This window comes from Oncorhynchus keta, chromosome 23 (assembly GCF_023373465.1).
Source record: "Oncorhynchus keta strain PuntledgeMale-10-30-2019 chromosome 23, Oket_V2, whole genome shotgun sequence".
NCBI lineage: Eukaryota > Metazoa > Chordata > Actinopteri > Salmoniformes > Salmonidae > Oncorhynchus > Oncorhynchus keta.
In genome coordinates, this window is record NC_068443.1 from 43,507,359 (window position 1) to 43,520,073 (window position 12,715).

General features: G+C 40.8%; 2 protein-coding genes across 3 annotated transcripts in view; one reads left to right on the forward strand and one right to left on the reverse strand.

Moving 5' to 3' along the window:
* The window catches only part of LOC118402461 (cadherin-7-like), a 175,343-nt gene extending 169,451 nt beyond the window's left edge, over window positions 1-5,892 (forward strand). Inside the window, exon 12 of the mRNA XM_035800677.2 lies at window positions 1,007-5,892. Within this exon, the coding sequence (XP_035656570.1) occupies window positions 1,007-1,509 (503 nt within the window). The 3' untranslated portion in view covers window positions 1,510-5,892. The remainder of the gene's footprint in view (window positions 1-1,006) is intronic.
* Window positions 1-12,715, reverse strand: part of LOC118402460 (protein disulfide-isomerase TMX3) — a 435,969-nt gene that overhangs the window by 233,826 nt on the left and 189,428 nt on the right. The gene's annotated exons all lie outside the window — the stretch shown is intronic.

A 12,715-nucleotide genomic window follows, 5' to 3' on the forward strand; every position in this document is an offset into this window, starting at 1 on the left:
TGGGATCGCACCACTGTTAAACCCTGATATTTACAGCATATTTGGCCACTCCAAATCTCTGTGCTCATGTCTGTGTGTTTATCTCTGTGTTGTTTACATTCTAACAACATGAGCAGGCCAATTACATATTTAAAAAGTATAAATCTTGAAAATCTCATGAAGTAATTTGCGAAAACCTCAAAGGAGTCCATTTAAGGTCGATAGAGATCTTTTTGATCTGAATTCAACCTGAAATTACCTTGAATTCCACCAGAAATAACCTTAACTCAGGACTGTAATGAGTAACACCTTTTCCAGATAACACCACACTCGATGAACAGCTAGCTGTTCTCAGCACTGCAGTACAAGTGATTAAAACCTAATCAGTTGAAGCTATTAATAAAACCAATGGAGCGCATCATCTGCCCCCATCTTAAATGTAATTTTCCAGACAATACCAAAACTGTAGTCTCAGACGAGAGTATACTCTTCAGGCTAAAGGTGGGGAAAATACAACGAGGGTGTCTTATATGCCGTGGCTGAAAACACAATGAATAACATGGGCCTATTGCAATGAATGTAATACAGATAGTATCGCTCTTTATCAATCGACTCCATTCCTTTCTCCACCCCCACTGGCTCTTTATCGCTCTATCCATCAAATTGTTCCTCGGAGCTAAGCTTGCCTCCAACGGTTGTGTTGATGTGTTTAGGGGGCCTAATGCCACACAGGTGGCAGACAGGGTTTGCCTATCATTACCAGTATGTTTTGGACTATGACCCAAAATTATGAAATATACATTTTCTAATATAGCACAAATGTTCTGTACTGTAAAAAAAAGTCCACAGTGGTCCTGGACATGTGATGCCTCTGTCGTTTTGTCCATCTTGGCTCAAGGTTTGCCTAAGAATGTCTCCACAATGATATTTATTGACAGATCATTTTTACTTTGTCTACTAATGATTAACCCTCAGCTATCTTGATCCTCTGTTGATGGTGACTGTCCCTCTCTGTCTCTCAACACAGTGCTTGTCCTGTTGATTGTCACCATGCGACGGAGGAAGAAAGAGCCCCTGATCCTGGACGAGGAGCGCGACGTGCGTGAGAACATTGTGCGCTACGATGACGAGGGCGGCGGCGAGGAGGACACAGAGGCCTTCGACATGGTCGCTCTCCGCAACCTGAAACTGGTCGGTGAGAGCGGTGGCAAGACCCGCCGTGATGTCACCCCGGAAGTGCCAAGCCTCTTCTTGTCTTCCCGGCCACCGCCAGACAATGGCATCTTCCGCGACTTTATCTGGGACCGGCTGAAGGAGGCCGACGTAGACGCTTCGGCACCACCCTATGACTCGCTGCAGACATATGCCTTCGAGGGTAGTGGCTCGGCCGCAGAGTCCCTCAGCTCGCTGGATTCCCTGAGCACGGACTCGGAGCAGAACTACGACTACCTCAGCGACTGGGGGCCGCGATTCAAGAAGCTGGCAGACCTCTACGGCCACAGCGATGACGGTAACCTCTTCGCCTCTTAGCCCTCGGTTGAGCCTGCTAAAATGTTGGCACGGACAATCTAACAAATGAGGGAAGGAAACTGAAGAATATAAAGAAGGATACAAGAAAGCAAATGTGAGATGACGAGAAGAAAATGCTGTACTCGGAGGATATTTGATTGGTGTATATAAATGCATCAATGACGGTGAGAATAACCAATGGTTTTCCATTCAAAATCTTTTTTTGGGGACTGGCAGTATTTTTGAAAGAATGAACTTTGCGAGAATTTGTTAACTAGATTTAACATGATGGAAATTATGCAAAGCTTAAGACGTTGGGATTGGCTCCCTTTGGAAGGACCTCAACGCACAAATGTCCAGACAAATGTCCAGACTTTCTCAAGTCACGTGACGTTCAAATGTGACGAAAAGTGAATCTATGCTCCAGTGTTATTACAACAGTGACATTATCAAGTACTCCATCATGTCGTGTTCAAATGAAAACAGTGAACTGGCCCTGTAGTCTGTCACAGGGTTCACTGTGATCTGCAATATTTGTTTCAAATGTATATTTATAGAACAGATTATCAATTTAATTCCATATGGATTTTACAGCAGTTTTTTTTAACAAACAATGGATTTGATCAATTCAGGCTTACCGTGGTTCATGTTCATTCGGGATCACTGTAGCAAAATACTTTAAAGCAGAAAACAGAAATGAGTGTTTCTTATTGGACCAGTAGTCTCTGCCCCATTTCTTCAATTTGGTGCCTAACGAACACGGCAATGATCTCTCAACCATTTAGAGTATCAGAAACAATGCATTCCTATAAATGTATGTAGACACCTCCCTTGTCACACTGAATGTTTTAAGGGTCACAGTGCCGCTGAATGGTTTATGAAGTCTCCCTCCATTGATGCAAGGGAACAAACACCTCTCACTTACATTGCTCCGTTAAAACCTTGTCACACAGCAGCATGATACTGGCTTCTAAGAGCAGCAGCGTAACACTGTTCTAAATTGAATGCAGCGTATTGGTATCTCCAACATTCAAAGCTGTTGTGATGTTTTATGTATCCTATGAGGTGTTCTAGCTGCCATGTTGGTTTAAACCGTGTTTGTTTTTGAAAATGGAAACATAGCTGTAGCAGCATGGGAAAATACAGTTACCAATGTGTTGAAGAACATTTGCAGCAAAGCTTCAGGCATTTGTAAAAACACTAAGCCCAAGGAGAATGTCAATTGCTATTTCACATACAGTGAGTAGAAATAGAAATGTATGAAGTCAGATTAGTTTGAAATAGAAACTTATCTTGCAAAATAAGAAATATGCATACATCATGCTGCTTAAAACATATTTTGTGAAATGCAAGGAAAGGCAGCTGGGAAAGTTTTGATTGAGAGCTCTTTAGGTTTAGGTTTATTTGAACATCTTGGTATATATGCAGAAACATACATACAATGCAATGTCAATACAATATAAAACACATGTAAAAGATACCCTTCTGAAGCTGATGACCATATCCTTGGTTTTCTTTTCGTTCACATACAGGCAGTTGGTTTTCCCCATTGGGCCACTGCATATACTGCTCCATGTATTTGGCCAGGTAGCTTGCCAGGGAGCAAAATCTGTGAATGTGAGGTCATCAGCCTACTTGACAGGATGGATGCTCTTTGGGAGGCTGGAGTCTATGGTGATCATGCATAGCACAAACAGTAGGTGAGAGAGCACTCCACCCTGGGGCACTCCAGCTGGGACTGGCTGTGAGTTAGAAAGGCATGTTCTCGACCTCACCGTCTGCTTGCGGTTTGTCCAGTTCGCTCTTGATAGAGATCCATAGTGAGCGGGTCACCCCATGTTCCACTAGAGTGAGTAGGAGATGGCTATGGTTTAGGGTGTCAAATGCTCTGGAAAAGTTCATGAAAGTTGCATAAACATTTGGCACTTCATTTGATGCATTGTGCCAGAGCAAATACTGTTGACCTGTTCTTCACAAAGCCATGTTGTGAGGAGTTGATGTTCGGAGCAGTCTCCTTCTACAGCATGTTGTGTTCAACCGCTCATAGATTTTTCCCATGGAGCTGAGGAGAGAGATTTGCCTGTAGTCTTGGAGGAAGATGGGGGAAAAATGAAAATATGCTCTTTTTAGGCACAGCACAGATGATGGACTTTATCCATTGATAGGGGGAAGTAGCTGTGTTCCATAGATGTTGAAGATATCGCACAGTACTGGTGCAAGCTCCATGCAGTTCGTTTTAGGAACCAGGGAGGAATCTCGTCGGGCCTGCAGACTTCTGCCCATTCAGCCGCTTCAGATGGGTTTTGATCTGGCCAATGTTGAAGCTGGGGGGACAGACGTTTGTAAGCTTGTTTTCAACAGCCTCAATTTCAGGGATCATGCATGTTGTACCTTCCCATACAGAGGAAAGTGGGCACTGAGCATGTCACATTCCCTCTGAGAATCCTGTTGATTGGGGGCTGAAAGGTTTTCTCTAGTCTCACTTGCACCAATCAAGCTTTTCTATGATTTGTATTAGCCAGCAAAGTTAGACGACTTCAGCTGTTGAACTTCTGCCTGGAAGTACTCTTTCTTGGCATTTTTCACTAGAGCTGCAACATTCTGCTGAAGCGTCTTGTATTCTGCTTTGTCTTGACTGTGAAAGGCTTTCTGTCTGGTTGAGCTGAGGCTGAGTCTGTGTGTGTGGTCATCCATTGCTTGTCTCTGGTGGTCAGTTAACTTTTTTTGATGGAGAGACTACTATTGAGAGTAATTTTTTAGGAGAGAGTTAAATTCATCTGTTTGCTCTTGGGAGTGTTTTGCTGTTTAGACTGATGTGAAACTATCTATATTTAGTGCCAGGGAGAGAGCACTTAGGTTGTCAGATGTACGGTGTTGTTTGTAGATGTACTGAGCTGGTGATTTAGGCCATTCACCTGCTGACCACAATATGGTCTGGTGATCTGACTCACCTCAGTGGTAGATGCTTGGCTTTGGAGTATAGGCCTTTCTTGATGGTAAATATGGAGTTTAGCTGATTAGCTAAATGTAGAGTTTGTTACCACTTGGTTAGGGCCATACCTAGAACAAAGAAAACCATGCTTGAATCTGTTTGTGTCACCCAGAATCACCTGTGAGGGTGTATTTGTGTTGCACATGGTCCAAGCACCGCCCTTGAGACCTCGCCTCTTTAGAAGTTGGGGGTGGGATGTAAATTATATATGTTATAATACAGTACAGGCCACAGTGAGGCGTGAGAGTTTCGTCCACAGCCAAAGGCACTCACAACGATTGTCCTCAAGGTCACGTAGTCGTTTGTGCCTGATGTTACTGTCAATGTATAGGGTGATCCCTCCTCCAGAGCTGCACAGCTGTTTATTCATTTTGTATGATGACGGTTCATACAGTTGATGCTCATAAGTAGGAGAAAATGTTATACAATAAATGGAAGCAAGACAGTCCTACATATCCTTTTCATGCTATTGTGCTGACTCAAACCATACAATGCTATTCTAACTTAAATCCAACAGGTCTAATGATGTACAATGCAGTCCAAAGGCATTTTTCAAGACTTCACATAAACATCTGCTAAGACCCCCTCATAATCTCTTACATTTTATCTCACAACAATCTTGAGTTATTATCAAATATTTTGAGGCCATAGAAAAATTGTCGAGGTGATTATACACTTATAATATATGTTGAATAATATTATTATAGATAATAATTCATTATACTTTTGTCTTGAAGTGTTACCAGAAGTGTCACTTCTTTGGGGTGTTTTCACACTTGGTCCCTTTCAGCCAAATCTTTTTAATTCATCGTGGTTCACTTCATTTTTTGTGCAGTGTGAATTCTCCAAAGGAACTCAGACCCCTCATAAGAGCCCCCGAAGCTAACCGAACTGAGTTTGTTTCGCTTGAATTTCGCGGTCTGGTTCCTTTTTTTTTAGAGCAATGTGAACACAAAGCTCTCCATGTTTGCTTGTAGATATTCCCACACTACACACTAGGCTACTGCGACACCATTTCCCCTAACATAAACCTTCACGTTAGTGCCACAAAAGAGAGAATATCATCATGTGCAGGTGCCGTTTTTGGATATTGATTAGCGATTGTCAAGGGTGGACAAATATGTGAAGTTTTGTAGCAACACGATGTTCAGATCATTGCCCATATGTGATCTATAGGCTAAGAAAGCTTCATACGCTGTTTATTCCATTGTGGGGTTTTGAATAGTGTGAGAAGAAAACAATATTTGGTGAGAATCACAACATATGGTACAAAATCAATACTAGCTCCTAAAGGGAAAGTACATTGGGTGTACACCACATATTGTTTCAGTCCCGCTTCAAATGATCTTCAGCATATAAAGACTTCATAAAGCCTTCATAATGCCTTCATAAACACTAAATAAATGTGTTACAAATCATCTATAACCGTATGTCATGCTTTATAAAATGTTCATAAATGTGGAATAACTGTGTGATATAGCATGTTGAATATTATTATAAACATGTGCTTTATAAAGGGATCTGAAGGGTGGCACACGCTCTAAAGTGAAGTCGTGTAAGTCCCATTACACCCATTTTTGTTCCCAGACACTTCCATCCAAATCAAATGTTATTTTTCACATGTGCCGAATACAACAGGTGTAGTAGACCTTACAGTGAAATGCTGAATACAACAGGTGTAGGTAGACCTTACAGTGAAATGCTGAATACAACAGGTGTAGTAGACCTTACGGTGAAATGCTGAATACAACAGGTGTAGTAGACGTTACGGTGAAATGCTGAATACAACAGGTGTAGTAGACCTCACAGTGAAATGCTGAATACAACAGGTGTAGTAGACCTTACAGTGAAATGCTGAATACAACAGGTGTAGTAGACCTCACAGTGAAATGCAGAATACAACAGGTGTAGTAGACCTTACAGTGAAGTGCCGAATACAACAGGTGTAGGTAGACCTTACAGTGAAGTGCCGAATACAACAGGTGTAGGTAGACCTTACAGTGAAATGCTGAATACAACAGGTGTAGGTAGACCTTACAGTGAAGTGCCGAATACAACAGGTGTAGGTAGACCTTACAGTGAAATGCTGAATACAACAGGTGTAGTAGACCTCACAGTGAAATGCTGAATACAACAGGTGTAGTAGACCTTACAGTGAAGTGCCGAATACAACAGGTGTAGGTAGACCTTACAGTGAAATGCCGAATACAACAGGTGTAGGTAGACCTTACAGTGAAGTGCTGAATACAACAGGTGTAGTAGACCTTACAGTGAAGTGCCGAATACAACAGGTGTGGTAGACCTCACAGTGAAATGCTGAATACAACAGGTGTAGTAGACCTTACAGTGAAGTGCCGAATACAACAGGTGTAGGTAGACCTTACAGTGAAGTGCCGAATACAACAGGTGTAGGTAGACCTTACAGTGAAATGCTGAATACAACAGGTGTAGGTAGACCTTACAGTGAAGTGCCGAATACAACAGGTGTAGGTAGACCTTACAGTGAAATGCTGAATACAACAGGTGTAGGTAGACCTTACAGTGAAATGCTGAATACAACAGGTGTAGGTAGACCTTACAGTGAAATGCTGAATACAACAGGTGTAGGTAGACCTTACAGTGAAATGCTGAATACAACAGGTGTAGTAGACCTTACAGTGAAATGCTGAATACAACAGGTGTAGGTAGACCTTACAGTGAAATGCTGAATACAACAGGTGTAGTAGACCTTACAGTGAAATGCTGAATACAACAGGTGTAGTAGACTTTACAGTGAAATGCTGAATACAACAGGTGTAGGTAGACCTTACAGTGAAATGCTGAATACAACAGGTGTAGTAGACCTTACAGTGAAATGCTGAATACAACAGGTGTAGTAGACCTTACAGTGAAATGCTGAATACAACAGGTGTAGTAGACCTCACAGTGAAATGCTGAATACAACAGGTGTAGTAGACCTTACAGTGAAATGCCGAATAGAACAGGTGTAGTAGACCTTACAGTGAAATACTGAATACAACAGGTGTACGAAGACCTTACAGTGAAATGCTGAATACAACAGGTGTAGGTAGACCTTACAGTGAAATACTGAATACAACAGGTGTAGTAGACCTTACAGTGAAATGCTGAATACAACAGGTGTAGGTAGACCTTACAGTGAAATGCTGAATACAACAGGTGTAGTAGACCTTACAGTGAAATGCCGAATACAACAGGTGTAGGTAGACCTTACAGTGAAATGCTGAATACAACAGGTGTAGGTAGACCTTACAGTGAAATGCTGAATACAACAGGTGTAGGTAGACCTTACAGTGAAATGCTGAATACAACAGGTGTAGGTAGACCTTACAGTGAAATGCTGAATACAACAGGTGTAGGTAGACCTTACAGTGAAATGCTGAATACAACAGGTGTAGGTAGACCTTACAGTGAAATGCTGAATACAACAGGTGTAGTAGACCTTACAGTGAAATGCTGAATACAACAGGTGTAGTAGACCTTACAGTGAAATGCTGAATACAACAGGTGTAGGTAGACCTTACAGTGAAATGCCGAATACAACAGGTGTAGTAGACCTTACAGTGTAATGCTGAATACAACAGGTGTAGGTAGACCTTACAGTGAAATGCCGAATACAACAGGTGTAGTAGACCTTACAGTGTAATGCTGAATACAACAGGTGTAGGTAGACCTTACAGTGAAATGCTGAATACAACAGGTGTAGGTAGACCTTACAGTGAAATGCTGAATACAACAGGTGTAGGTAGACCTTACAGTGAAATGCTGAATACAACAGGTGTAGGTAGACCTTACAGTGAAATGCTGAATACAACAGGTGTAGGTAGACCTTACAGTGAAATGCTGAATACAACAGGTGTAGGTAGACCTTACAGTGAAATGCTGAATACAACAGGTGTAGGTAGACCTTACAGTGAAATGCCGAATATAACAGGTGTAGGTAGACCTTACAGTGAAATGCTTACTTACGAGCCAACCATGCAGTTAAGAAAAATAAGTGTTAAGAAAGTATTTACTAAAATAAACAAGCAAAAAATAAATAAATACAAATAATAAAAAAGCAACCATAAAATAACAATAACAAGGCTATATAGAGGGGGTATCGGTACAGTCAATGAGCGGGGGTTGATTTGATTTTATTAGGATCTCTTTTAGTCCCAATTTGGACTAATCTTCCAAGAGTCCTTAACATTAAAATACAATTTATAATACAAACACACTTTCACATATAACACACTATTACAAACATACATAATACACTAGCATAATGACCCAATAAATACTCAATCTAAAAAAATATTGAATCTTCATCTACTATAGTCCCACAACATTTCTATATACTATATTTAAATTGTTTTTAAATAATGTTTAAACTTATATATTGAAAGGTTTCTAGTTTGCTCAGTTAATTTATTCAATTTTTTTTTCTGTCTGGATAACGCATAGATGGTGGACAATCTATTCCTAGTATTTACCGAATGTCTGTCTCTTACCAACTGAATACCATTGTGAATAGAACTTGGCCGTTTTAAATGATGTATATTATAAAATAAGATAAGCATGTTTTTTTCAATTATCTTGTCGATTGAGGACCAACCAAGAACACTGCGCATGACTGCAAAAGAAGAACCATATCTCCGCCTTAAAACAACCCATGACTGCAACAGAAGAACCATATCTCCACCTTAAAACAACCCATGACTACAACAGAAGAACCATATCTCCGCCTTAAAACAACCCATGACTGCAACAGAAGAACCATATCTCCGCCTTAAAACAACCCATGACTGCAACAGAAGAACCATATCTCCACCTTAAAACAACCCATGACTGCAACAGAAGAACCATATCTCCGCCTTAAAACAACCCATGACTGCAACAGAAGAACCATATCTCTACCTTAAAACAACCCATGACTGCAACAGAAGAACCATATCTCCACCTTAAAACAACCCATGACTGCAACAGAAGAACCATATCTCCGCCTTAAAACAACCCATGACTGCAACAGAAGAACCATATCTCCGCCTTAAAACAACCCATGACTGCAACAGAAGAACCATATCTCCACCTTAAAACAACCCATGACTGCAACAGAAGAACCATATCTCCGCCTTAAAACAACCCATGACTGCAACAGAAGAACCATATCTCTACCTTAAAACAACCCATGACTGCAACAGAAGAACCATATCTCCACCTTAAAACAACCCATGACTGCAACAGAAGAACCATATCTCCGCGTTAAAACAACCCATGACTGCAACTGAAGAACCATATCTACACCTTAAAACAACCCATGACTACAACAGAAGAACCATATCTCCACCTTAAAACAACCCATGACTGCAACAGAAGAACCATATCTCCGCGTTAAAACAACCCATGACTGCAACAGAAGAACCATATCTCTACCTTAAAACAACCCATGACTGCAACAGAAGAACCATATCTCCACCTTAAAACAACCCATGACTGCAACAGAAGAACCATATCTCTACCTTAAAACAACCCATGACTGCAACAGAAGAACCATATCTCCGCCTTAAAACAACCCATGACTGCAACAGAAGAACCATATCTCTACCTTAAAACAACCCATGACTGCAACAGAAGAACCATATCTCCGCCTTAAAACAACCCATGACTGCAACAGAAGAACCATATCTACACCTTAAAACAACCCATGACTGCAACAGAAGAACCATATCTCCACCTTAAAACAACCCATGACTGCAACAGAAGAACCATATCTCTACCTTAAAACAACCCATGACTACAACAGAAGAACCATATCTCCACCTTAAAACAACCCATGACTACAACAGAAGAACCATATCTACACCTTAAAACAACCCATGACTACAACAGAAGAACTATATCTCCACCTTAAAACAACCCATGACTACAACAGAAGAACTATATCTCCACCTTAAAACAACCCATGACTGCAACAGAAGAACCATATCTCCACCTTAAAACAACCCATGACTACAACAGAATAACTATATCTCCACCTTAAAACAACCCATGACTGCAACAGAAGAACCATATCTACACCTTAAAACAACCCATGACTGTAACAGAAGAACCATATCTCCACCTTAAAACAACCCATGACTGCAACAGAAGAACCATATCTCCACCTTAAAACAACCCATGACTACAACAGAAGAACCATATCTCCACCTTAAAACAATCCTTGCTGCTTTGCTCTGCATTCTGCAGCCTCCTAACTTCACTAGATGATGCATTTCCCCAGACCACCGAACAATAGTTCACTTGACTCTCAACCAATGCCTGTGTTATTTGCTGAAGGATTTTCCCTGGTAAATATTTAGCTATCCTTCTGATTATGCATGCTGTTTTAATATATATATATATTTTACATAGATTAGTTATTTGAGACGATAAGCAGTTGTCTAGCTGCACTCCCAGTAGTTTGGTTTCTGCCACTTCTTCAATGTGTACTCCTCCCATACTTAATTGTATCCCATGCTGTTTTGGCCTTTTCCTAGTTGAACAGACCAACATAACGTTGGTTTTCTTGGTGTTTAAAGCAATTCCCATTTCCTGATAATCTCCAAATCTTCTTGCAAAGCTTGCTGTACCTGTATAAATTGTAGTATCATCTGCAAATATAGTAGCTTGAGTTTCAACCAAGGCATAGGGAAGGTCCTTGGTGTATATTAAGTAGAGAAGTGGCCCAAGGCAGCTGCCCTGCGGTATTCCACAGTTTAACACATTAGGGGAAGAAAATTAACCATTGATATAGGTGGACTGTTTCCTGTCAGTTAGATATGACTGTACCCAATTCAATGCTACCTCCTTAAAACCATAATGCATTAATTTTGTCAAAATAATTTCATGATCCACTAAATCAAATGCTGCACTGAAATCTAAAAATAGTACACCTACAAACCTGCCATTATCCTGCCATTATCCATAGCATTGAGCCGCTGGTCAGTCATGTCAACCAATGCAGTGGTAGTGGAATGGTTTTTGCGATAAGCATGCTGATTGGCTGTAATCAGATCATTCTTTTCCATATACTCCCACATTTGTCTACTCACAATACCCTCCAATATCTTACTGAGTGTAGGGAGTAGACTAATTGGTCGACTATTGGCAGGAGTAATGGGTTCTTTGCAGTCTTTCGGAATAGGACACAGTTTCGCATGCTTCCATACATTTGCAAACATCCCCTTTTCCAGTGACCAATTCAATATGTATCTCAGTGGAACTGCAATCTGGGGAGCAGCACAGCGAAGCAAAAAAAATGTCCATAAGGCCATAACCTGTAGATTTACCATCAGGTAATGACTTCAATAGGTTTAACACCTCCTCCACTGACACCGTTTGTAGACTAAAAGAGCAGATCTTATTGCTCATAATATGATCATCAAATTGTTTGGAAGAATTTATGTCAACATTGTTGCTTAGTAATTTAATTTTCTGTGTAAAAAAATCTGCAAAATGATTGGCCATATCAACTGGTTCTGTTGTTATTCTCCTGTCAACCTCCACACTAGATGGGCATGATGAGATAGATGTACTAAGTAAGCCCTTAACTGTGTTCCATAACTTTTTAGAATCATTTTTACAATCAGTAAAAGCATTGTTGTGAAATAACTTTTTTTCCATTCGATTCAATTTAACTGCATAATTACGTAATGTTCAATAATTCTGTTCATCAATTTCTAATTTTGACTTGGCTGCTAAGACTTTTGCCATATTTCTTTGAGAAAAAGCTTCACCCAGTTCATCATCAATCCATGGAGATGGACGGGCACCAACTGTTCTCTTTCTTATAGGGGCATGATAGTCCATCTCCATGGATTGATGATGAACTGGTTAGTCGAGGAAATTGAGGTAATATGTGCATGTAGGTAGAGCTAAAGTGAGTATGCATAGATAATAAACAGAGAGTAGCAGCAGTGGAACAATGGGGGCGGATCAATGAAAATAGTCTGGGTAGCCATTTGATTAGCTGTTCAAGAGTCTTATGGCTCGGGGAAGAAGCTGTTAAGAATCCTTTTGGACCTAGACTTGATGCTCCGGTACCGCTTGCCTTGCGGTAGCAGAGAGAGCAGTCTATTACTAGGGTGGCTGATGTCTTTGGCAATGTATAGGGCCTTCTTCTGACACGTCTGGTATAGAGGTCCTGGAGGAGAGATGCTGGTTTCCGGTGGAGGACGTGTTAGATCCTTCCATGCT